Genomic DNA, 24,524 nt, shown 5'->3' with positions numbered 1-24,524 from the left:
ACATTCATATGCCCTAACTTGTTTAGCCATTCCCCAATTGATGGGCATCCCCCTCAGTTTTCAATTGTCACCATAAAAAAAAAGCCATTATAAACATTTGTGTTACATATGGGCCCTTCTCCTTTAATCTTTATTTCTAATTATGTACCTATCACATGTAAAATGAAGTCAATATTACTTTATTTGAAGATATGGTGGACCAGACACATCTCTTAAAAGCTCTTTCCAGCCTAAGAGCTAATTCTATGATGTACTTTTTATGTTTTTTGCTAGGCAATGGGGTTAAGTGACTTGCCCAGGGTCACACACCTAGTTAAGTGTTATGTGTCTGAGGCCAGATTTGAACTCAGGTCCTCCTGAATCCAGGGCCGGTGCTCTATCCACCATGCCACCTAGCTGCCCCCCTAATAGCCAATTATAAAATAAAATTTACATTCCTTCTCAAAACCAGCTGTTTTGGACAACTATTTCTTTCATCATTCATTTTCCTGACCCACAGTTTAAACTTGGTACTGGCATCTTAGATCTTTCTTATCAGATTGTTGTTGCTGAATCATTTCAGCCATGGTGGACTCTTTGTGACCCCCATTTGAGGTTTTCTTGGCAAAGGCATTAGAGTGGTTTGCCATTTCCTTTTCCAGCTCATTTTTTACAGATGAAGAAACTGAGGCAAACAGGGTTAAGTGACTTGCTCAGGGTCTGAAGCCGGATTTAACTCAGGAACACTAGTCTTCCTGACTCCCAGGTCTGATATTCTATCTACTGGACCACTTAGCTGCCAAATCTTATGAGGCTTCCACTCCAATTACTGGACTACTCACAGCATTCCAACCATGTCACATGCATACATTGCTCAGGTGGCTTCCCCATTTGGAACACTCTATTTGCTACTTATCACCCACCAAAACAAATTCCTCTTTCCTTTAAGTCCCGCCCTCTCCCTTCCCTGACCATGCGTGATCATGGCTTCTTTTAAACTACTCCTAATTTTTCCACACTCACCCACTTTGAGATGTTTCTCATGCTGCCATCTAGAATTATTTAGCAGCTCTCTTACTTAGCTACTTAACTTCTCATGTGACGTCTTGTCTGCCCAACAAGACTATCAGCTCCTCGAAGGCAGTTTGTGAATTATATTAATTCGTATATTCCATAGTGCTGTGTTTTAATGAAGAATTTTCTTTTATGGATCATTACTCAGCTATAATCTAGCCTAATAGGGAACACAGTGGGAAAATTTGGTGCTTGAGATGGGATGCCACAATTCTCATACTAACTATGAAAGGCACTAAAGCACTCCTGAGCAGGAAATATTCAAGTGGCAACCTTCCAGGCAAAAGGTCAGCGTAATGGTAAAAATGAGAACTACGATTTCACCTGCGTTCTTTCCATGTTTCTGTTTGCTAGGCAGCATAGGAAGTTAAATTTTGAAAAGTGAAGAGGCAATTTTGGGAATCAGTTATTTTTACTGTTCAATTTTGCAGGGAAAAACCTGTCTAGAGCAGGTGAAGATTTATTTCTCTGGGTCCGTTTCCTTACCTACAAAATGATGTGGAAAAAGTTATCTTTCAAATTTCTTCTCACTAACGTTCTGTGAGCCTAAGTTGATTTCCTTTGTAGAGAACTATCACTGATGTCTTCTGACTCTATAGTTCTATCACTACTGAATGACAAAAGAGCACTTTTTACCCCCCAAAAATGAAATAAGCCCAAGTATGAAGACAGCAAGATCAATGGCTTTATATTAAAAAAAAATACATACACACCAAGCACCTTTACCATTCCATGGTTCTTTACATAGCGGCAACAATCTCTAATCTCAATGTACTTGGAATAGATTATTAAATTTTTATGAATAACTAAACTGTTGTTGAAGCATTTCTTTCAGAATGAGTGAAGGCACTATAAAAACTCAAGGTGGTACTTCTATTAAGTCAGTTAAACTGAGTGGTCATGTCATTTCTGAAAATTTCAAGTTAAAGCAATGTGAAGGTTGAGAACATTTCTTTTACCAGCACAATGAGACAACTGACGACACTAACAATAATTAGCTCTCTTTTGAAAAATTACTTGGCTTTTAGAAATGGAACACACAATGATAAGTCATAGATCATAGATCAATGAAAATATATTGACATACAGAATATTAAAATCAACGTATAATTTCCCACAAGTTACCAAATCCTACATCTCAGACATGTAAAAATATTGGTTACAAAAAATACACACACAATCAAGCAAAATATCTTTAATTAGTAAGGTGATCATAAATAATTCCACATAAAAGATTTAACAGAATTACAAAGAGTGTTTCTTATGTGGACTCCATCCATTCTTAATATGTATTAGTCAACCTCATTCTCTAACTGGGACAAAAAGATCTGTCATCAAACATCCAACAATGTAGCACATTTTAAGCAATTCATATTCTGTAGTTACATTTTTACATTTTTTTACAAATGTAACATTTATGTACATTATACATTTTATTTCTACAGTTCATGTATTGAAATTCTATAGTCTTCACTGGGAAAATGATGAATCCATTTAATGAATATGAATCATTCCTTGTTAAAAAGTAATTCATATTAAACAAATAACCTGATACCATTGCCCTTTGGCATCTCTCATCAGAGTTTAAGTTCGGATATATTCTGTTAAATGTAAGAAAAAGGATTTATCTAATTTTACATTATGAAACATCATTCCACATAGCTACATAAATTTGCCAGCTTGCAATTAATAGGACCATACTGCTGCACTACTGGAAATGTGTATAAACCAATTCAAAATGTAGTTAGTGAAATAGCATCATCATTACTATCTTTTAATTTAGGCTGAAATAAATCCTCCTTCTAGCAGACAATTCTTCACCTTTAACTGTCAAAGCTTCAGAAAGGGTGGGGTGCATTGCAAATGCTTTCTTTCCAAATTTCCCATGTGCTTCTCTGACAACGTATGCTTGTCTCAAAAGTCATGGATGTTTTTCTTCTTCTTTGGTTCCATTTCACTTACAAATCTGCTGCTGAACATGAAGCAAAAATTCATAGTAAGAGAATGCAGCCTCTGTCCGGTCTTCAACTAAGTGCTGGAAAAAGTCTGTCTTGGCAGGACTCTCATCTCTGAAAAGGAAAACAAAAAAACATTAATTGGAGCCATTAAAACATGGTCTCAAATAGAGGTCACACTGTATACTTCAAGATTTATCCCTATCACCAAGACAGATTCAGAAGCACTCCATACTGAACAATACCATCACCAAAAGATTCATCCGATGGCTAAAGCAATGTTCTTTTCTGATCTTAGCTAAGCTAGTACTTGGGTGAAAGATAAAGTCCCTCACTGGGCTCATATGCAAAACCCTTCCACTCTGGCAAGATGTCAAAGTTTGTGCTCTGGTAGCACAACCTTCAAGAGCTGAGGAGCTCTCGGTTCCTTCCATGAAATGGAGTGGGATTGGAACAGGATTTCTGTCAGGGAAGCAAACACTAAATGCTCAATAGAGAAGAAAAGCACTTGGATTGAGTATGTCGACTGTAAGCTGAACTGAAACTAAAAGTCACTGAACCTGCTATACTTGTTATGATTTAAAATAAGAAATTAAAACTAGGCATTCTATATTAAAAAAGAGAAAGGATATGTGCACTATAGAGGATATTCTGAGAGGCTAAGTGAATGTTACTCTTTTGTTTTAAAAATATTCAGTGTTTTAGGGGAAAAAAAAATCAATCACTTCCATACAGATGTACAAAGGAAACGTGAATTCCACAATAAAGTTATGAAAATACTTACTTTACCACATGGAGAACTGGACACAATGGCCTGTTGTCTCTAAGCCAGGAAAGAAAGGACCTGGTTCTTTCTGAGGAAAGTGTATCTAACTCTGGAAGATGTGTCTAGGTCAAAACATGAGATAAGAATGTTACTTCTTTTCATAAGGGCTTTAGTAGAACTGTTACAATTTAAACTTATTGAAAGAAAACAGAAAAATGAAGAAAGCTTAATTTTAGATAAATTTAAGTTGAATTTACTACTCTATTACTGAAATTAGTAGAACATGTCCAGGAATTAGTATGCCACTGAAACTCTTACCGTATCATTTTTTCTCTCTAAATAAGAATAAATCTCAATATATGAGCTGCCTATGGAAGAGGCCACTCTTGAATGATAGATCCATTTACCACTGTTCTAAGTATGAAAGAATTCTATCCTGTTTCCTTATTCCTTAAAATTTTTAAAAGGATACTTTAGAAATCAAAGATGCAGAAATATTGAGCTTTTTGTCTGACTTCTATTCCTTTCAATTTTTGTTCTTATGATTCTATTGAAATTAACACAATGATGGTGGAAATGTGACTTCCTCATTACTCAGGTCAATATACTGTAAACATCACTATTCAACAGCACTATGACAAAATTCCAACCAAGATTAACCCTTTCAGAAGCAATTTTTTCCCTTTCCTTTTTCCTTGAAAACAAAATAAAACAACAATAATAATGCCTTATAATACTGACTTGCAAACAGATTGAGAAGAAATTACTTTATTTCTACTTAAGGCTTGTATTTCTATTTCTTACTGCTTATAGTAGACATAAGGTGATACTACCATTAATGAAAAGCTTAAACTTTACAAATAACCATGACTTAAGCTCTCTTCATTACATGTTGCTCTATTACCAAAATCAAAGAAATACATTCAAAAGAATTCAACCTTAAAAACGAGGAGCCATTTATATGCAAAAAAAAAGGATGTTCAATTTCCCTTCACTAATTCCTGAATGGACTTGAAGACTGCACATTTCAATATGTGATTAGTCATTATTTATACAATTCTCATAGAATCAAATGCTGCCACAGAATTGGCTTCTCCCAAACTGGAGTGCTCTGGTGTTAAGAGTGAGGAGAAGGGAGCTCAGATAAAAGCAGGAAAGACGGAAAAATGAGCCGGATCCCATGCTTGATTCTCCAATCGTCAGTGATCTAAATTTTGTTCCACACTCTTAAGAGAACCCTCCAGAGCTTGATAGCGGACAGGCTAGTTAGCATTAGGAATTCTTCATATCTGTCTGTCTCTGGCGATGATACTGACAGGGAAGGATCTAATCTACATCAATGGCTCTATAATTATGACTCCGAAGTATACATGTCCATTTAGTACTTTATTTTCAAACGTATATACTGCCCCCCAAGTTGTAACACCTACAATGGCCACTAGTAAAGAACATTAATGCAAGGTTATAGTAAAGGTTTAGAGTTTTTGGTTTAAAAAAGAAAAAATATAGGCTCATTATTTTACAGTATTAAGTTACGCATGGAGTGATTTTAAGTAGACAGTGCCTAGCTTACAAAGTGAAAACATACTCATTTTCACCACGAAATGGCAGGTGTTCACTTGTTTCCCTGACACTGTTACAAGCTTACAGGCTCGCACGCCTCCCAGAGCTCTAGTTAAGATGCCGGCTGGAAGCGGCACCATTCACTGTCGCCCAAAGCTTGCCGATTTAAGAGATACATCAACCGTACAGAGTCCACTGACCAGTTTCTGTGGTAGTGATGCATAGTTTGGGTAACCGAGCACATCTTTTAGGAAGTTATTTTCACAGCTTTTCCCAATCCAGATGTAAATAATCTAAAATAAAAACAAATGAAAGCCCTCATCAGTCAAGAGAAGACCTGTCATAACTTCCTACCTGTCAGCAGACACAAAAGAGCTCGTATCAGGCGACAATTCAAAAGAAAAGAGAACACCGAAGCAGCAGGAGTCTGCACTGTCAGCTGCACAGTGATCAATAATCCAGAACCCTGGATTTGGGAACGACCTGCATGTATACAGCATTTCTTAGAGATCATCTCATTTGAGCCTCACAACAACCCCGTAAGGTGGGTGCTATTATTGCACCTGCTGCAGAGACAAGGGGACTGAGGCAGGGGAGTGACATGCCCAGGGTCACACAGCTAACAAGTATGTGAGGCAAAATTTGAACTCAAATCTTTCTGACTCCAGACCCAAGGCTCTATCCACTGCAATGCTAAGCTGCCTCCAGAAGGAGAAAGGCACCATGACTGTTGAAAGCAGCAAACAACAACTCACGTTCAAATAAAAAGTACAAGAAGGCAGTAGGAGTACTTTGCAAATAGAGAGAACACTGGATTAGGAGTTATGCAACAGAGTTTGAAAATTTAGGCTTTGACCCTTACTATTTCAATGACCTAAGCAAGTCACTTCTAAACTCTATGAGCCTCAGTTTCCTTATCTGTTAAATGAAAGGGTAGGACATGACAACTTCTAAGACCTTTTCCAGCTTCAAACATATCATCCTAAAAACCCCAGTCTTACTAATGTAGCTTGCTTTTTACATCACCACAGCTTCCCCAGGGTCTCATAACATCCTCTACTTTTAAAGAAAAAAAGAGTGTAACTAATCAGAACACTGAAGAAGTCTGAAAACATGTGCAGCGTGCAAGCCTGTGGGCCTCCTGCCTCAGCAAAGGGAAGGGGTGGCAGTGTCTTCCTGTAACTCTTCTGAGGCAGGCTTGTCTTTTCTGATTTTGCAACATACATTCTTGATTTTTTTTGGGTGGCTGTTCTTTCCATTTACACTGTTGTAGCCAATGTAAGTCTTGTTTTCCTGGCAGTTCTACTCATTTCACTCTGCATCAGTTTTATGTAGATCTTTCTAGGCTTCTCTGTATTCATCACACCCAGTGATATTCATTCTATGACAATCATGTGGAACACAATTTGTTTAACCACTCTCAATCTATGGGCATCTACTTTCCTTCCAATTCCTTGCTGTTACAAAATGTGTGACTACAAATACTTTGGTGGATTATGGGGACTTTATTATCAATTGCTTCCTTGGTATATAAGCCTAGTAATAAAATCTCTGGGTCAAAGGGTATGGACATTTTATTATTTGCATAATTCCAAACTGCTTCCCCAAACAGGTTTCTGCTGATTCACAGTTACACAAACAAAGCACAAGTCACCTTCCCACAACCCCTCCAATACTGGCTATTGTCATCTTTGCCAATTTGTAGGGTCTGAGATGAAACCTTATGATTTATTTCGTAGTAAAGGCATATTTCTAGGCAGTAAGTCAAAGGAAATGATTACTATGTGGTCAGAAATATTAGTTTTAGGAAAATATACAGTGTTATATGAGACAGGGTTTTATGGATTAGTTTTTTTACTGTGGACTTACTTTTGATACAATAGCACCACCTATAGGTATATTACTGATCAGCACCAAGCACATAGAGTTTTATTAACAATATGTTTCTGCTAAAAAACCAAACCACCTCACAATAACAATGATCTCATGGAAAGTATTTCAGAAAAGCTCTACTGGGGAGGCTCAAATGATAGTATTGCGTATAATTTCAAAAGAAATTAGACTACTTTTGTTTGGCATTTGGAGAGATTCTGTTTTCATCTTTTCTTGTGAGAAGTGAAATGTGGTTAGGATCTTCTCTTGTCCCTATCCAAAGTGACCAGAAGCAATACTGGAAATAAAAATCACAGATTCAAGTTTGATTATTGATAGCTGAAATGTTACATCTAAGCTATGTGATAGGAAAATGACCAAGAAAAGTATCATCATCAGGGAAAATGCTTGCTAGCAGCCAAGATATCTTACACGGACATCACTAAAACCACACAAAATATGCTTTAATCAAACCGAAATCTACAGGATAATAAACAACAACAACAAAAAAAACCCCTTGGCAGATAAAAAACCCTTCAAACTAGATATCTGAAACCGCGAAGCTTATTAATTAATTTTAAAAGATTACTCAAGCCTATTCAAGAAAGAAAAAATGTCCCCTAATGAAAGGTCTTCAATAAAAAAAATCTGCCTAACCCAAAGTGAAATTTAAGACTGAGTCAAAATTAAGGACTTACAGAACCAGCATCCATAAGGAAGGCGCCCTCTCTTGTCAGCTTCTCTGCAGACAATTTTTGAAGAGGCGGCTGAGGCACTATTCTGTCGTTAATATGTATTGCACCCTTTAAGGAAAATTAAACTTAACGTTAATATCACCAAAACTAATAGCCATTGGCTTTGTGGAAATATTTTAAAAACTAAAATTATTTTTCTCACAAAATCTATTTTGAATACGTCTATCTTACACTCTGTCACGTGTAACTTTTTAGGCTCCACCTTTTGAGCCATATTCCTCTAGTAACAGGAGTTACTTGAGAATTCCATTTTTGAAACAGTGAAACAATAAGGACACCACATCCTGAATACTGTAGGACTAGATAATCACAGTTTGAAACAGTATAACAAAACAGTCTTGGGTATGTGGCAAATTTTGTGAACTTAATTCTTTCAACTAGTATCAAATTATTTTTGTTCTGATGCTACAATAGTTTCTATGAATTTTGAACAAGAGGGCTTAAGGCACCTCTTTAGGGCAGGACATCATATAATCTTTACAATCACCATTAGAAAAAGAGGATGCAAAAAACAAAGAGGACAAACAGCCACCGACCTTGTTCTGGGCTGCAGACGATAATGAATTACTTATGCATCAAAAGAGTTCCTACCTCATCAGTCAGTTTGTCTATTCTGTACAGGTTGGGATGAATGATTTTCATCAGATGAACAAGTGGCTGACACTTCATCTGGCACATGGCAAACACACGATCATCCAGGCGGGTGCTAGTACCAGTTCTAAATGCTTTCTATGAGGAAAAATAAGGTAAATTAAAAAGTTACTAAACAACTACAGATTACATTTCATAGTTAGGAAGTTATCTATTAAGAATATCAGTTACGCATTCTAGGTATAAGCACTGACAGACGCAGACTGAATAGTTGTAGGCAATCATATATTTATAGTCATTCACCAGGCCTTCCTCATTCTCCACTTTAGTCCTGCTCCACAAAAGTCCTAAAATGCTGGAGTACCCCACATCCTATATTATTGTCCTCTAGAGCTTTTCTGAACTTCTGGAAATGAAAACACAACTTAGTCTGGTCTACCAACACAAGATGAGGTAGGTACCTGCTTGAGCAGCGCCAAAACATAGAGAGGAAACAGCTTGAGGGAGGTGGGGGCTATGAGAGCAGACTGCTGTGAGGTGGAAGAGGTCTGGCTGTATGCAGAGAGGGAATCCACTACAGCATTCACTAAGGCATCTCTTGCATCTGATAAACTTGATGAAATCGACCGATCCACAGCTGGAAAGGTAGAGAGACCACATGAGTAATGATAGCCCCAGGGCCAGAAAGCATTAAAAGGGGATTACTGTCAGACTTGGTAAGAAGTGGGAGAGAGAATGAATAAAAACAGATTATGAGGATCTCAACAAAAATTGGACAGAACAAAAACAATTCTCAAGTCCAAGGACGGGCTCTCTGGGGTATTTCTTAAGTGAATTCTTCTCAATTCTAAAACCACTTAACAGCTGTTCAGGAGATAAAGCAGCTACTTCCCAGGAAGTGCTCAAAGGTATTTGCAGGACTTAAATGGAAACAGCACAAATGCAGCTCATATCATGATTTCTAGCTGACATAACACACTTTAAGGTTTACAAAGAGCTCCACACAGATTACCTCCCTTTAGTCTCACAATCATTTGTAGGCACACAAGCATTATTCACATTTTGCAGAAAAGGGACTGAGGCTCAGAAAGACTTTGGTTTTAGTTACTTAGTATTCTCATTACCGTGGGTTATTACCTTCACCACTGCAGTCACAACCCCTGTGATCTGCATTCTGTGTTATTCTTGCCCATCTCTCCCTTTAATTCTTTCTCTGCTTCTTTTAATACCTCCAGGGTACCAATGTAGCACTTAGAATACCTATCTCATGCTTACACATAACTGGTGAAATCACAGAGTCACCTGATCATAGCATTTAGGTCTGAAAAGGATGTGAGGGATCATGGAAACCAAGCCCCTCATTACACATATGAGGAAACTGAGGCCCACAGAGAGGTTAACTGACATGTCCAGTATTATAGAGGTAGAACGTGGCACAGTTGGGATTCAAGCCAGGTCCTCTGACTCCAAATCCTCTACTCTGTCCTTGGCACTAAGGCTGCCTCCTAAGAAGTCACTGAATTTTATTACAGTACCACCATGAGAACACTGGGCTTCTGTGGCAACGGGCAACCTAGACTTAGGGAATTTAGCAAGCAGTTTCCCAAACGTGAATGAGCCAGACAGATCTTGTCCTCAAGCACTGGTCCAGTTCATGGTCCATCTGTCCACGATTATTAGTCTATTCTTTCACATTGTTGTGATATCACATTTTCCTTCTGGGTCCCGAAGGTGAAGGCTGGGTAACGGAAGCAAGGAAAAGGACTCAGGTTGAATAATAAGAAATTATGAAAGTGGTTTGGAGGTCTTTGGAATGCAAAAGAAAACCAGAAGTTGGATTTAGGGAAGAGAAATTTGAGAGAACTTGAGGAGTTAATGAGAAAGAGCAAAGCAGAAGGATGAACTTCAAACTGAAGCTATGAAGAGAAGGGTTAGAGCTAAAGGAGACGGACTCAATAGGAAGACGGTCAAGAGGAGGGAAGAGCAGGCGACAAACAAGAAGCTGAAGGAAGAGAAGAGCTTGACCTGAAGGAGAAGCAAGAACAGTAAGAGAAGGACAAAGTTAGTACTTGAAAGGACGACATAACATAACATAAGGCTGTAACACACTGGCCAAAAAAGAAAAAAAAAAAGCTAACATCTTAGCCTTAGTGAAGGGCAGGAAAGGAGACTGGGTGTTAAGTCAAAGTATTAAGGAGGCTAAAGAGACAGACAGAACGGGTTTTGTGTCATGAGAAATCTGGAGGACAGGTGGGGTGGGAGGTTACAGGGAAAGATAATGTATGGGCATCTCACCCAAACCACAACCCATCCAAGCCTGCTCATCCTGTGTGACTCACTTCATCCCACCAAAACCAAAAAAGATCAGGGCTCTTACTCTATCTTTGCTCTACGTACAGAGCTTGCCCCAAGGGCAGATCCAGAAGACATTTGGGGGTAAGGGATGGGGAGCAGAATTGTTCCAACGGCAGCACTGATTAGTTGAGGTTATAACTAAAGCTGGAGATAGCTATTCATGTCTCTCTTTCTTCTTTCACTCCTCTCTCTAGGCCAAATATCCCCAGTACCTTAAACTGATTCTCATTCTATGGGCTGAAGGCTCTTCTCATCATCTGGACTGCTCTCCTTTGGACACTGCTGATTCATAGAGCTTTGGTCCATTAAACCCTCCGAGATCTTTTTGGTTAACTGCCATCTATCCAGGTCTTCCTTCCTCCCCTTTTACCCCCATCTTATACTCGAAATCTCAGGTGCCCATATGGAGCACATGCTTTGTTCTGAAATAGCCAACATAATGGACAAGCAACGGCTGAACTATGAACACCAGGTGTTCTGAAACTGGAAAAATGAGCAGTTGCGGCTGTAACCTGAAATCAGATGGCAGAATTGGGATTCTTCTCTGAAATAATAGTAAATGTTGATTTCTTCAGTTGCAATTAACATAGGCTTATGTTTCTCTGATGCTCTAAGAAAGTGGCAATAATCATTGAGATACCTGAAAACTTTTATTGGATGAATGTCGACTTATTCCTGAAAACTGGATTGAGATTTTTTTTTTTTATCAGTTTCTCAAATAATTTTCAAAAAATATATGGAAAGAGGCAGCTAGGTGGCACAGTGGATAGAGCACCGGCCCTGGATTCAGGGGGACCTGAGTTCAAATCTGGCCTCAGACACATAATAACACTTCCTAGCTGTGTGACCCGGGGCAAGTCACTTAACCCCATTGCCCAACCAAAAAACCCCCTAAAAATACATGGAAAAGAGCTAATTGACAGTGTGGGAGAAAATGGAAAAAGCAAACATAAATAAAAATAGGAGATCTGGTATAAAAAGTAATACAAAATGATGGCTTATGGGACAGAAGACATGCCTTCCACCTGTTGCCTCACCCTTGTACTCACCCATGTTTGCTAGAAGGCAGATGGCTGCTTGTACATCTACTCCTGCATAAACATCTGCCAGTGAACTCACTACTGGCAAACAAAGAGTGTGCACCCGAATCCTCCGCTCACCTAAACAAAGTTAGGAATAAATATGCATTAGAATAAAAGGTGAAGAGAGAAAACTTCAGAGTTGCCTAAGAAAGACTCACAATCAACAAGTCTGAAAGAAAAGCAAACAGCACGAAACTGTACTGTTAGATAAGTAAACACATCGACGCTGCCATTTCTTCAGCAGGAGACACAGGAGGGCTTCTAGCGCCTCTCTCACCAGCAGGCTCCCTTGTGATCCGGTCAGACAAGAAGACAAGCTTCAGAGCAGTTAAGTAAGCTTCTCAAAGGGGCCGGCGTGGGGTCAGTCAATTGAGATGAGCACAACTTGTGCACTCCTCTAAGTCCACTCAAGCCTCAATGGGGGCCAACTGAGGCAAACACACAGATTCCCCTTCTGTAAACGTGATGGAGGCTAATCAAGGCACGCTCAGCATTCCCACCTGCACATTCACCCCAAGGGGGTCCCCAGTCACTGACCAGTGCCCACTTGCTTTACAGGGCAACAGACAAAGAAGGCATATTTCCAGCAACAGCCTCACATTTTTACATTACTTCATCCCTGTAGCTACTGCAACTGTGCAGTAGAAACCATGATCATGAGAACTCGTATCTAACACCTGGAAACTAGAGACTGTTATGGCTATGGATCCTGGGAAAGAAGCCTCTTAAGAAAGAATAACAAAAATCCACCTTTCACACACTAAAATTCACCTTACTTACATTTACAAAACAAACTATAACACTTACATTAAATTACATGCCAAGGTTGAAAATCTGGGTCAGGCTTTCAGTGGCAATCATGTTAAGATGCAGGTGGTTTCAACTATGTTGAAATATGTCACATTTGGTAAAATGGAAGAAAAATCAGACTACCTCAATAATGTACATAAGGCACTTCAATGCAAGAGATTTGCATAAGGGTAGCTCTGTATTCTTAGTTGAGATAATGCTAAAGATATAACCATCAATGAGATTCTGCACAAGTCACTTGCCAAAAACATCTGTTCCTGACTAAACTAAATACTCTTTTCTGAGGCACTATACTAGCTGATAGGCTAGTATAGGCTATCTCTCTCAGATAAGAACAGTAAGAGCTCTAGAAAGCTTTACTGAAGTTCTATTTAAATTACCTTTGCTTGAGGTATATAATAGGGCAGTCTGAAAACACACCAGAGAAGTATCTGTTAAATTTTCTTCAATTGACATCTGAACTGCAAATCCAGCATCAGGATTGATGTTGGCAAGGGAAAGCAAATCAGTAGATCGAACAAAAAAATTTCCATGGAAAGTGTGTATTGAAAGACCTAAAAAGCAAAAATTTAGATTTAGGTCAAAGTGACAACGGACAAAATTTACTTTAGAACTGTACTTATTGTGTATGGTAGAGTGAGGTGGATTGGGAAGGGAGGGAGATAAGAGAGAGGGATCTCAAACTGACTAAAATATATCATTTAAGCTTTATATAAGACAAAGACTATAAATTTGGTTCATTTATACCCATAGTTTCAATGATATTTTACCATATGTGACTGGGGCTAAATATATATATGTAACATTCTACAGCAAATGAGGTCTTCGCCCATTCATTTAATATTTGAAATGTGGTATTAGACGGCATTCTTTCGAATTCCCATGACACCAAGGAAGTAAATATAAATTGGGGATAAGTTACCACAACATTCTTAACACAATTTCATTTTAAGGGAACTTTAATTCCTTGTTTCTATCTCCACTCCACTTTGAATTATATTTTAATTTTTTTCCCCTTAATAAAGCAGAAAATCAATTTTGCTTATTATTTTTTTTTTAAGTGAGACAACTGGGGTGAAGAGACTTGCCCAGAGTCACACAGCTAGTGAGTTTTTATGTGTCTGAGGCCAGCTTTGAACTCAGGTCCTCCTGACTCCAGAGCCGGTGCTCTATCCACTGCACCACCTAACTGCCCCATATTTTTTTCAAGTTTTCACAAGTATTTGACAGTAATTAGAGAGTAAGACATCGCACAAGCCAGCAAACTGTACAATTTGGAAGTACACTGGTTAGATAACATACGACTTTTTATTTGCTGGGTAACAACATTCACAAATTAAGCCATTTCAATTAAAATTTGAACAAGCAGCAATTTAAGCTCAATTCTTTTTACCTTTTGTACATCTTATCCTCATGACTGCTTCAAATCCAATTTTCCTTGTGAGATAACGTTTTAAGTCTTTTTGCAATTTTTCTGCTTGTGAAGGATTGTGGGTATGATGAAAAGATGGGTAATAATAGATGCAACCTGCAGAATACTTGGACATGCAAGCTTGGAAAAGAAAAAGATAAATATTTATTTATTATAGATGGAGAATCCAAACTTTTTTTTTTTGTTCATAACTTGATAGTATGGCACATTTCAGCATTTAAAATAATGTTAAAGTTAAATGGCTAGCACAGATTGGATAAAATAAGAAACTTAGGTAGAATAAAGTTAGAATAAAATATACAAAATCTAAACTTTAACATCAAGTCTTAATGAAACATGTAATATCAGATTTACTGATAAATACAGTGCAGACAACCAAGAGTGAATCTTAGCTGAGCTCTTTGAGCGGCATGGCAATCCTTTTATTCTTCCCTAATTTGCTCTGTAGTATGAGAGCCATTTTGTTGATCTCAAATGAAAAAGAGGTCTGCTAACTTCCTAGAGCATAGCTTAACAGATATTGTTTCAAAATTTGTCAGAATGGATGGCTACCATCCAATTTTTGTGATTCATGTGGACACAAATGATACTATAGCAGAATGTAAACTATTTGAAGGCAGGAACCCATTTAATTTTTGTCTCCATATCACCAGAGATTAAGCACAGTGCAATTACAAAATCTTGGGAAATGAAGTGAAGACCACAGAGGCCCAGACAGTGTTTGCCTCATTACTGCTCACTGAAGTCAAGGAAAAGTTGATCTGGAAGGTAAACAACTGGCCAAGAAAATGGCTGCCGGTTGGTGACTAGAGCGCACCTATCAAAAGCTGGTAAGAATGTAATTTGCCCGGTATCTTGAAAATCTAATAAATAACCAAAAACGAAGGGGAACGGAGAGCCGAAGTGTATTCGACCATGCTTGGTACCATAGACAGCAGCAAGGATAAAGAATAAATAGCAGAAATACCTAGAAGTTCACTGAAAACAACATTCAAGAAAGTAGCCTGTAGTAAAACCATGGTTTTAAAAGCCCAAAGTTTAGGCAACAAACAAAATGAATGAGAGATCCTAATGCAAAGAGGTAAGTTTGAACTCCTAAGTATCACTGAGACTTGGTGGAATGAAATCAACTCAATGTGTTCTGGATGGCCCTAACTTAATGAAAAGAAACAGAAAGGTAAGGGTGGGGGGTACTGTGGAAAGGGGGTAGCGGTATATCAAAGATGATATACTTGGAAAACCCCAGAGACTCAACTAAAAAGCTGAAACAATTAATGATCTTAGCAAAGTAACACGAAATAAAGTAAATCCATATAAATCATCCACACTCCTATATATTACGAACAAAATCCTATAAGAAGAGATAGAGATATTCTGTTTAAAATAACACAGACATGTTTGGGAGTATACCTACCAAAACAAACCCAGGAACTATATGAACAAAATTATAAAAAAACTAGGCAAGTAAAATCAGATTTAGATAACTTGAGAAATATTAATTGTTCATGGGTAGGCAGGCCAATACAATAAAAACAATTTTACCTAAACTAATTTATGTATTCAATGCCATCCCAATTAAATTATCCAAAAATTATGTGACTGAATTAGAAAAAATAACAAAATTCATGTAGAAGAACAAAAAGTCAAGAATATCAAAGGAAAGTAAAGGAAGGTGGTTTAGCAGTACCAGATGTTAAACTATATTATAAGGCAGTAATTATCAAAACTATGTGGTATTGGCTAGGAAACAGAAAGATAGAACAGTGGAATGGAGTAGACATACAATTTATGCAGCAAATAAACATAGTAACCTTGTATTTGACAAGTGTAAGGAAGTAAGTTTTTGGGATAAGAATTCATTATTTGGTAAAAACGGCTGGGAAAACTGGAAAGCCGTATGGCAGAAACTAGGCATAGACCAGTATCTTACATGAGTTAACCAAGATCAGATCAATACAGTAGCAGCACTGTGTATCAGGAATATTCACGTGAGGAAATTCAGAAATAAGAAGGGGGAAGCATGGTGGAGAAGGTCTGGGTGACAAATTAATGGAAGACAAATAGAAATGATTTTGTCACTGGAGACACTACACCACAGGCCACCACAGGCAGAAAGATGAGTTCAGGAAAGAGATCACAAGCCTGGTATGGAGATGTAACAGAGCAGTGAGGGGAGGGCAATATCTACAGATATTTGCTGGAGTTCTCTCTCTGTTAAAAGCAGAGCAGCTTACTTCCCAAACCTCATTAATTGGAATTTCTTGCTCCCACTAGTAGAGGAAATAACAAGGAATCTGCTGGTTTTTTGGGTTGGGGGGAAAAACAGGACAATGACACTCTCTGGGTATAGAACACTATACACGTTATCAGACTTGGTTCATGGGCTGGTTGATTCTGCTGGATTGTTTTTTCCTCTCCTCTCTGGGGAGGTGGGCCTATACTGGGAAATGCACGGTGTAAAAATACTTTTTTTTTTGACAGAAGAAAAAACCCTGCTGTTCCTAGTTCTCCTACCTCCCAAAGAGTCAGCTTGACTTAAGCAAAAGTGGAGGTCATGCCAGACTAATCCTTGTTTCCTTTTTAGACGGGTTTACTAAATCAGTAGCTTAAGGGAATTCTGTCAGTTTAATTTACCTACACTTTGACAGAGCACAAAGTTTCTCATGCCATTCTTGTGGCAGACACGATGAGAAGCAGGGCATGTGATAATACACCTAGATGGATTTGGGACTGGCTGAAAAGTCTGCACTTGAAGGATAGTCTTTAATGGCTCACTATCAGCTTGGAAGGGCTGCAATAGTGTGTCCCAGGGATCTGTGTTTGGCCTACATGGGTTTAACGTTTGAATCAACGCTCTAGATAAAGGCACAGATAGCATGCTCCTCAGATCTGCAGATGACAGCATCAAAGCGGTATATAAATAAGACACTAGACGACAGGGTCCAAAAAGGTTTGGGCTAGCAAACTGGACAGAATCTACTAAGGCAAGATGTGTTAAGGACAAATCTAAAGCATTCTACAACAGGACAAGATCAGAGAGGCATGGTTAGATAGGAGCTTGTGTGAAAAAGATGGATGGGTTTTTATGGTCTTCAAGCTCCATGTGGGCCAGCACAGCCAGAAAAGCCAACAGGACTGTGGTCTGCTTTAAGAGGCTGAGCTGCCAGGGACAAGGAGGACCACAGCTCTCCTGGGCTGTCTCCTGGGCAGACAACGGCTGCATTCAGTTTGGATACATAGTTTGGGAAAGATATCGATGAACTAAAAAGCTTCCAGAGAAGAGCAACTGGGATGGTAAAGGGCTATGAGGACTGGTGGAAGGAACACAGCACAGTTTGCTTGGAAATGACAAGACTAGAGAAAGCACAGAATCACCAGCTTCAGGTATTTGAAGGGCTTTACGTGGAAGGGGAACAGACCTATTTACTCTATTTGACCACTGAGGACAGACCCAGGAGTAATGGGTAGAAACTTACGTTTGCTAAGAGACAAATTTAGGCTTGATTTTTTTTGGGGAAAAAAAATCCAAACAATTAGAGCTATTTATGAACGGAATGGGCTGCCTTGAGAGTGAACAGAGTATAGACTTGGATTCAAGAGACTTGAGTTAGAATCTTGCCTTGGACACCTTACAGCTGTGGGACACTGGGCAAATCACTTAACCTCTACATGATTCAGTTTCTTCATCTGTAAGAGAGGGATAAATCCTAAAGCACTATATAAATGAGTTATTATCATTATTTGACTGTCTTTATTGCAGGTCTTCTAAAAGAAGGAAAAGTGTTTCCTGAAGATGTTGTAGTGGGGTGCTTCTTTTAGATGGACAAAATGGGGGAGTCCTTTCTAAATCTAAAATTCTGTAAACACATTTTTTCCTCCAATGTCATACTTCAAAACCCTTTTTCATGATGCTCAATTTTTTCCTTTTCTTGCTGCCAAGGCCAACCTTTACACAACTGACCGTAGAGAACTGAAACAACTGCTCTTTAACGTTACCAACAACTTCAACTGATAAACCCATAGGCCTTTTCTTGGTCTTTATTCTACTTGACCTCTTTTGTGGCTTCTGATGCTGTTGACCACACCCTCACCCTCCTGGACACAATGTTCATCTATATTAGAGCTTGCCTGACCCTTGCTCTTTTCCTAACTGCTAGACCTTTCCTTCTCAGTCTTCCTTGCTAGATTATCACGTCCCTGATCCACTATGTGTAGGTGTCACTCAAGCTCCCCTTATCTTCTCTAATCTCCCCTTCATCATCTTTATGTAGATGATTCTCAAATTTATACATGCCACCTAGTCTCTTTCACCAACTGCCTACTGGACACTGGATGTTTCATACTCAACATATCCAAATGAGAACTTATCATTTGCTTTACCCAATCCTACCACTATTTCTATTGATAGCACCACCATCCTTCCGGTTAAGAGGGTTTGCAATCTTGGGAGTTATGCTTGAAATCACTTTCTCTTTCTCAATATCAAATGCCATGCCTTGTGAATTGCACCTCTACAACATCTTTCATATCTACTCCCTTCTCTCCACTAAACCGAGAAACCAAGTAGGAGGCTACTCCAATAGTTAAGGCAAAGGACAATGATTGGCATCCTCGGTTCCAGCACTTCCCAACCTCAAAGCATCCTCTCATGAAATAGGTATTTCTAAAACTGATCTCCCTACCTCACTCCCCTATTCATAAATCTTGACTATTTTCACTAGATACAATTTAAAATTCACAACCTGTCATCTAAAACCATCTACAATGTAACTCCCACTTATTTTTCCTATGTTATTCTCTTCTCTCTAGGTTTTTTGTGACATTGCTCTCTCTTCATTTTTTCCTCCTATCTATCTGAACATTTCTTCACAGTATCTTTTAAGGCTGATCTTCATCCAGGTCACAGACCCATTAACTTAGGGTGTTCCCCAAGATTCTCTTCTCTCTATATGTGATTTCACTAAGCGATCTCATCAGCTCCTACAGTTTCAACTATCGTCTCTACGTAGGTGAATCTCAGATTTATTCATCTAGCTCTGGTCTTTCTCTTGACCTCATTCTTACTCCCTACTAGACATTTCAAAATGGATGTCTTGTGAACTTGGCACATCCAAAACTGAACTCATTATCTTTCCCCCAGACCTTCGCCTCTTCTAAACTTCCCAATTACTGTGGAGGGTACCACCACTCCACAGTCATTCAGGGTACCTAGGTGCCATTCTCGACACCTGACTCTGTCACCCATATTCAAACAGTTGCCACGTCCTGTTATTTCTTCCTTTACAACATTTCTTTTATATGCTGCCTCATCCCTTCTGTCCCTACGCAGGCCCTCCTTATCTCATGCCTGGACCATTCTAACAGTCTTCTGGTTGGTCAGCCTACCTCAATTCTCTTCTGACTCTAGCCAGTCCTCCATTCAGTTATCAAACTGATCTTCCTTAGTTAAACACAAGTTCCACTGTCACTTCTCCATTCAGTCACCTGAAGTGGCTCCTGGTGCCACTTATTCCAGGACCAAATAAAATCCTCTATTTGGGTTTTAAAGATCTTCATGACCTGGCCCCTTCCTACCGTTCCAGTCTTCACCTTTGCCTCTCTGAGTCCCTAACTTTCCTCAAAGTCCAGGTTTTCCAAGAGTCCAGTAAGTACTCTGTTCCTCCTGAAATTACTCTGTATTTGCTTCTGTGCTTATGCACCATTAGGTCATTACGTCTTGTTTTTGTCTTGGCATCACAAGCACCTAGAACATAATGCCCTGCACATGATGGTTACTTAAAATGTTTGGTGAACTTAATTTTTCTTACATACAGTAAATGCTACTACCATCATACTCGTGCCAAACTCTCCCCAAATATAGAACTTAAAAAAAATTAAGCTATAAAGTCTAGATTTAAGTATATGTCAAAACTGGCATAGGTAAACAGGTTAAACTGAAATATCACCTTACCTAGAGACGCCAGGTCAGAATACTGTGAACTTAAAAGGAACAGATCCACTGCTGTCTGTTGCCCTGAACAGTCTAACGCCAATTTCTTATAAAAATCAGTCGCAGGACCAAGATGTTGCACAACCTTCGGCAAAAAATTAAAGATCCATTTTATGTACACAGCAGAAGTAGTGTGGGCGTACAGAAGTATTTATCTCAGGGCACTGATTCTTAATGACTTTAAACACAAATGGGGTAGGAGATATGGGCCCAAAAGTATCATATGCTGGAATTAGTCAAAATATAGGTCACCTAACTGCTTAAGACAAGTTGGATATCTAAAATGATCTCTCTTTGAAAGGAAAAAATATAGCTGCATATTAAAAAAAATTATACTAAAACCACACTTAGATTTTATAGATGCCAGACCTGAGGGGGAAAACGTCTGACCAATGAATAAACTAATATAATTGGTTTCTCAGCTCAAGATAGGCAGAGAGCAGTTTAGAAACTTAAAATGGACAGTTTTTTTTTTGAACAGTCCAACAGCAAAGAACTGTGTTAGCTTGATAACTCAGGAATTTTTAGAATGTTGGAGGGTGTCTATCTTTGCAGGCCAATGGATAGCTAAACTGGAAATGAAAATTTGTTTGCTGGTAGGTACAGAAAGCCCTTTATCCCTTTGTTTCTTCTTGACAAAATTTACCAGTTTAAAATCAACTGTGCCTCCCATGGGAATTCAGATAAATGTTTAAATTACCATTCTTCCTCCTGGCATAAGTTTTTATTCACCTTAGGTGAATTACTATTTAAAAAGATGTAATGACCATTCAATTTTAGCATCTCTGCTTAGTTTAAAAAAAAAAGAAGAAGAAGAAGTGCATGTATTTGGCCTAAATGGGGGAAAAACCTGCAGGACCAAAAGAACGCTTACAGACTCCATAAAATCTTCTCCAATCCCCCTATTTGCCAGTCCCCTCGTTCCCTAAACTACTCATACTGACTTTGTGTAGGCTTACGTACACACAGACACACACCCCACAAACACAGTTTCCCCAGGGAGAATGTAAGCTCTAAGAGAGCAGGGACAGTTTCATTTTTGTCTGTCACCCCAGGACCCTCTGAGGTGCTTGGAATACAGCAGGCACTTATTGATGAAGAGAAATTCCTAGCAATGGTTTTCTTTTTCCTGTTAAGGGCACTAAGTTTACAGTGAGAAAAGCAAAGACTGGACCTTTAATTGTACCCCTATAACTGATATTCTCTGCTCAACATTCAGTAAGTTAGAATTTGTATAACTGTCCCTAAAACTAACTGAAAACTAACTTCCTCACAAGGATTCTTTAATGTCTGAAGGTTAACAATAGCTAAAGCACACAAAAAATGACTGGGGTCCTATGATGAAAGGATGGGGAATGGAAAGCATTCTGGTGAACGCAACATGAAAATAAAATCTAAGATACCTTTGTGCTGGATCTCTGATTAGGATCTTCTCTGGACTGCAGGAGTCCTGCACCCAAGGAAGGTAACTGTGTCTGGAATACAGACACACGGCCACCTGTTGGAGACATTAATTTAAAGGCAGCCTGAAGTGCAGGACCAAGAGCACTATGGGTTTCTCTTGTATAGGTGAACATATTTGGTAAAGCATTCAATAAGTCTTTTATCAGCTGGAAAACAAAGATTACAAATAGTTACTAAAAAGGAAAGGAAATTACTTATCTAAAGCATTCTGGAGCATTTGTGTTAAAATTCAGGTTCAAGACTATATGTAACTGAAATATCAAGTCTTTCTAAAACCTAATACAGTTAATGATGAAATGTGGCTGCTTTCAATGTATTGTTTCCAGAAATCCATCTGAAACAATACATTTAAATACAGATAGCTTTTATACAAAGAAACTTAACACTAAATGTTTAACTTTCAAATTACTGAAATCACAGCAATGTATTAATAAAAAAAAGCCACTTACCTCTTTGCTTTCATGTAGATTTACAAGTAAACTATCAGGTGTAGGTAAGAAGATATCTGTGGGTAAAACAGACGTTCTAATAAACAAATCAAGGCACAAAGGATTATAATAAAGGAAAGTACTATAAGTCTTGGTTAAATTATGTTACACAGAATAGGGACTGTATCGGCATACAAACTGATTTAAATATAACAACTAATTATAATAGCAGCACAACAGAATAAAAAAATTAAAGTATTTTCCTAGAAAAATATTAAATTAAGGGCTTACATATCAGGGTATGTGTGCCCGGTAATCTTATGTTACCATTAACTCAAATAATTTGAAATTATAAGCACATTTTATTTCACAATTCTGTACCAGTCCAAGACTGTGGTGATTTCTTTTATTAAGTATTTACCATCTATGTCTGAGACAATCAACATCTGAGGCTGTGATAACCCTTCTTGTAAGTTATAGAAATGAACCGTGCTGTCAAAGGTTATGAACCCGATTCTTGTTCTCGAATCTCCAGGCAGCCTAAAGACAAAACAAACAAACAAACAAACAAAAACCTTTCAATACTAAGTGCTTGGTATCACAGGTTTTTTAAAATGACATAATAACTAAATGGGTTAATTTGGGGTTGGCTGAGCCCTTTCTTTTAAAAGAGCTGAATAAAAACAAAACAATACTTATTGAAACCATCACAGAGAGTTCATGGGGGAGCACTGAAACTAACAGACAATGTAAGAAGAAATGATCAAACACTTTTAAAAAAAATGTTAGGCATATCTGGAATTTGTATTGAATAAGAAGAACATCCACTTCAGCACCCAAATATTAAGAGTGAAAAACAACATGGATTAGAGGATGAACCAGATGTTTCTTGCCGATTTAAAAGGCAGGTAACTTGTGAGAAAACTTGACTGCATTGCTTGCCTAGCCTTGTGAGGCTGAGAAACCAGACTGTTGCTTAGAGACCAGATCTGTTTAATGCTTAACTCAGGACCTAGGTTGTGCTGACCAGAATCCCAGTCAGATCTAAAGATTAATGTAAGGAGTTTTCTCCTGCTATATATCTCAAGCAACCCACTGTGTCTTATTTGGAAATTGTCTTGGTGTGGACCACAGCTACTGTTTCCTTGTTCCTTTGAGCTCTATATAATGTGTATATTACAGACACTCAGGGGAGAAGGCCACCCACCCCTTTTCCAGCTCTCCCCTCTGCTGGATGACTTAATAAACTTCTAAGTGATTTCTATTCTGGGTTTTGTGTCTGTCACATCAATAATGGTGTCAGGAGTAGGACACATCAATAACACAAAGGCTACCTTCCTTCAGAGGCCGGCTATCCACTTTTTAGATATTTTATAGTAGGGCTTCTTTTCATGTATGGGATGAATTAGATGGCTGCTGAAGTTCCTTCCCACTCTCCAATTCTGTAGGTGTATTAACCTTCCTTTCCTGATAAACATACCCAACCATTAGCTTAATTAAAATTAACCTATAGATTTCCTTGATATGGTATAAAGGATGTCAGGGTATAATTTACAATTCAAACCAAGCAGAAAGACATCTGCAACACCTGGACAGTGAGTGTTACTGCTACTGGCACAGAGAGGCTGCTAGGTGGTACAGCAGATATAGTGCTGGGCATGGAGTCAGGATGGCCAGAGTTCAAATCCAGCCTCAGAATTGGCTTTGCCTGTATGACCTTGGGCAAGTCATTTAACCTGTTGGCCACTGGAGAAGGAAATGGCAAACCACTCCACTATCTTTGCCCAGAAAATCCCAAGGACAGAGGACCACAGGGTTACGAAGAGTCATATACAACTGAACAACAACATGTAACAATGCATCATAATGAAAGCTCACTTAAAATATTCTCCAATAATAATCCTAAATCTCTGAACCTAGCTCAATCACATAGAAAAATGAACACATCTAAACAGCCTTACTTGTCTAGATTTTCCAACAGCGACTGGCAGACAATTGTCAAATACCCAGCTTCCAGTGCATTATGAGACACATCTAAAACAAACAAGTACACTGCAGGCTGAGGAGGACGAAGCTGGAGGGAAAGAAACAATGTCATTTATTTTGTAGCCATAATTCACTCTTTCACATCATACTAAGAAGACAGCAAAAGAAACAAAATACCTAACAAACATACTGTATTGGCTACTCTCTAATACGAGTTTGCTTACAAGCTACTGAAATGACAAAGAAATACTGTTTTGTTTGGTTTTCTTTTCTCTCCATTAAATTGAGTTGATATAGGCTATGTGGGAGAGGCGATGCTGTTCAGGAAGTCAGAATGAAACAGAACTGGCCAAGTCTGTCCTACTTATGAAATGCTGTGCCAGCATGGATGGAGGCGAGGAGACAGGCCTGAGAATCATCCAT

At 38.5% G+C, this 24,524-nt stretch overlaps 1 protein-coding gene across 4 annotated transcripts in view; it reads right to left on the bottom strand.

Annotated features, from left to right (window-relative positions):
• Positions 1–2,233: 2,233 nt before the first annotated feature.
• Positions 2,234–24,524, bottom strand: part of SEC24B (SEC24 homolog B, COPII component) — an 89,780-nt gene continuing 67,489 nt past the window's right edge. For all 4 annotated transcript variants that reach the window (XM_078148533.1, XM_078148530.1, XM_078148531.1 and 1 more), the window contains 14 exons: positions 24,077–24,189; positions 22,537–22,655; positions 22,137–22,192; positions 21,627–21,833; positions 20,185–20,308; positions 14,196–14,354; positions 13,183–13,356; positions 11,960–12,070; positions 9,017–9,192; positions 8,556–8,693; positions 7,908–8,012; positions 5,538–5,630; positions 3,793–3,896; positions 2,234–3,122 (listed from right to left, as the gene is read on the bottom strand). In XM_078148533.1, the coding sequence (XP_078004659.1) occupies positions 3,008–3,122; positions 3,793–3,896; positions 5,538–5,630; positions 7,908–8,012; positions 8,556–8,693; positions 9,017–9,192; positions 11,960–12,070; positions 13,183–13,356; positions 14,196–14,354; positions 20,185–20,308; positions 21,627–21,833; positions 22,137–22,192; positions 22,537–22,655; positions 24,077–24,189 (1,794 nt within the window). In that variant the 3' untranslated portion in view covers positions 2,234–3,007. The remainder of the gene's footprint in view (positions 3,123–3,792; positions 3,897–5,537; positions 5,631–7,907; positions 8,013–8,555; positions 8,694–9,016; positions 9,193–11,959; positions 12,071–13,182; positions 13,357–14,195; positions 14,355–20,184; positions 20,309–21,626; positions 21,834–22,136; positions 22,193–22,536; positions 22,656–24,076; positions 24,190–24,524) is intronic.

This window comes from Phascolarctos cinereus, unplaced genomic scaffold, assembly GCF_003287225.1.
Source record: "Phascolarctos cinereus isolate Bilbo 61053 unplaced genomic scaffold, phaCin_HiC Scaffold_9;HRSCAF=440, whole genome shotgun sequence".
NCBI lineage: Eukaryota > Metazoa > Chordata > Mammalia > Diprotodontia > Phascolarctidae > Phascolarctos > Phascolarctos cinereus.
Note: the sequence above shows the minus strand (reverse complement) of the source record. Positions and strands in the feature narration are given on the sequence as shown.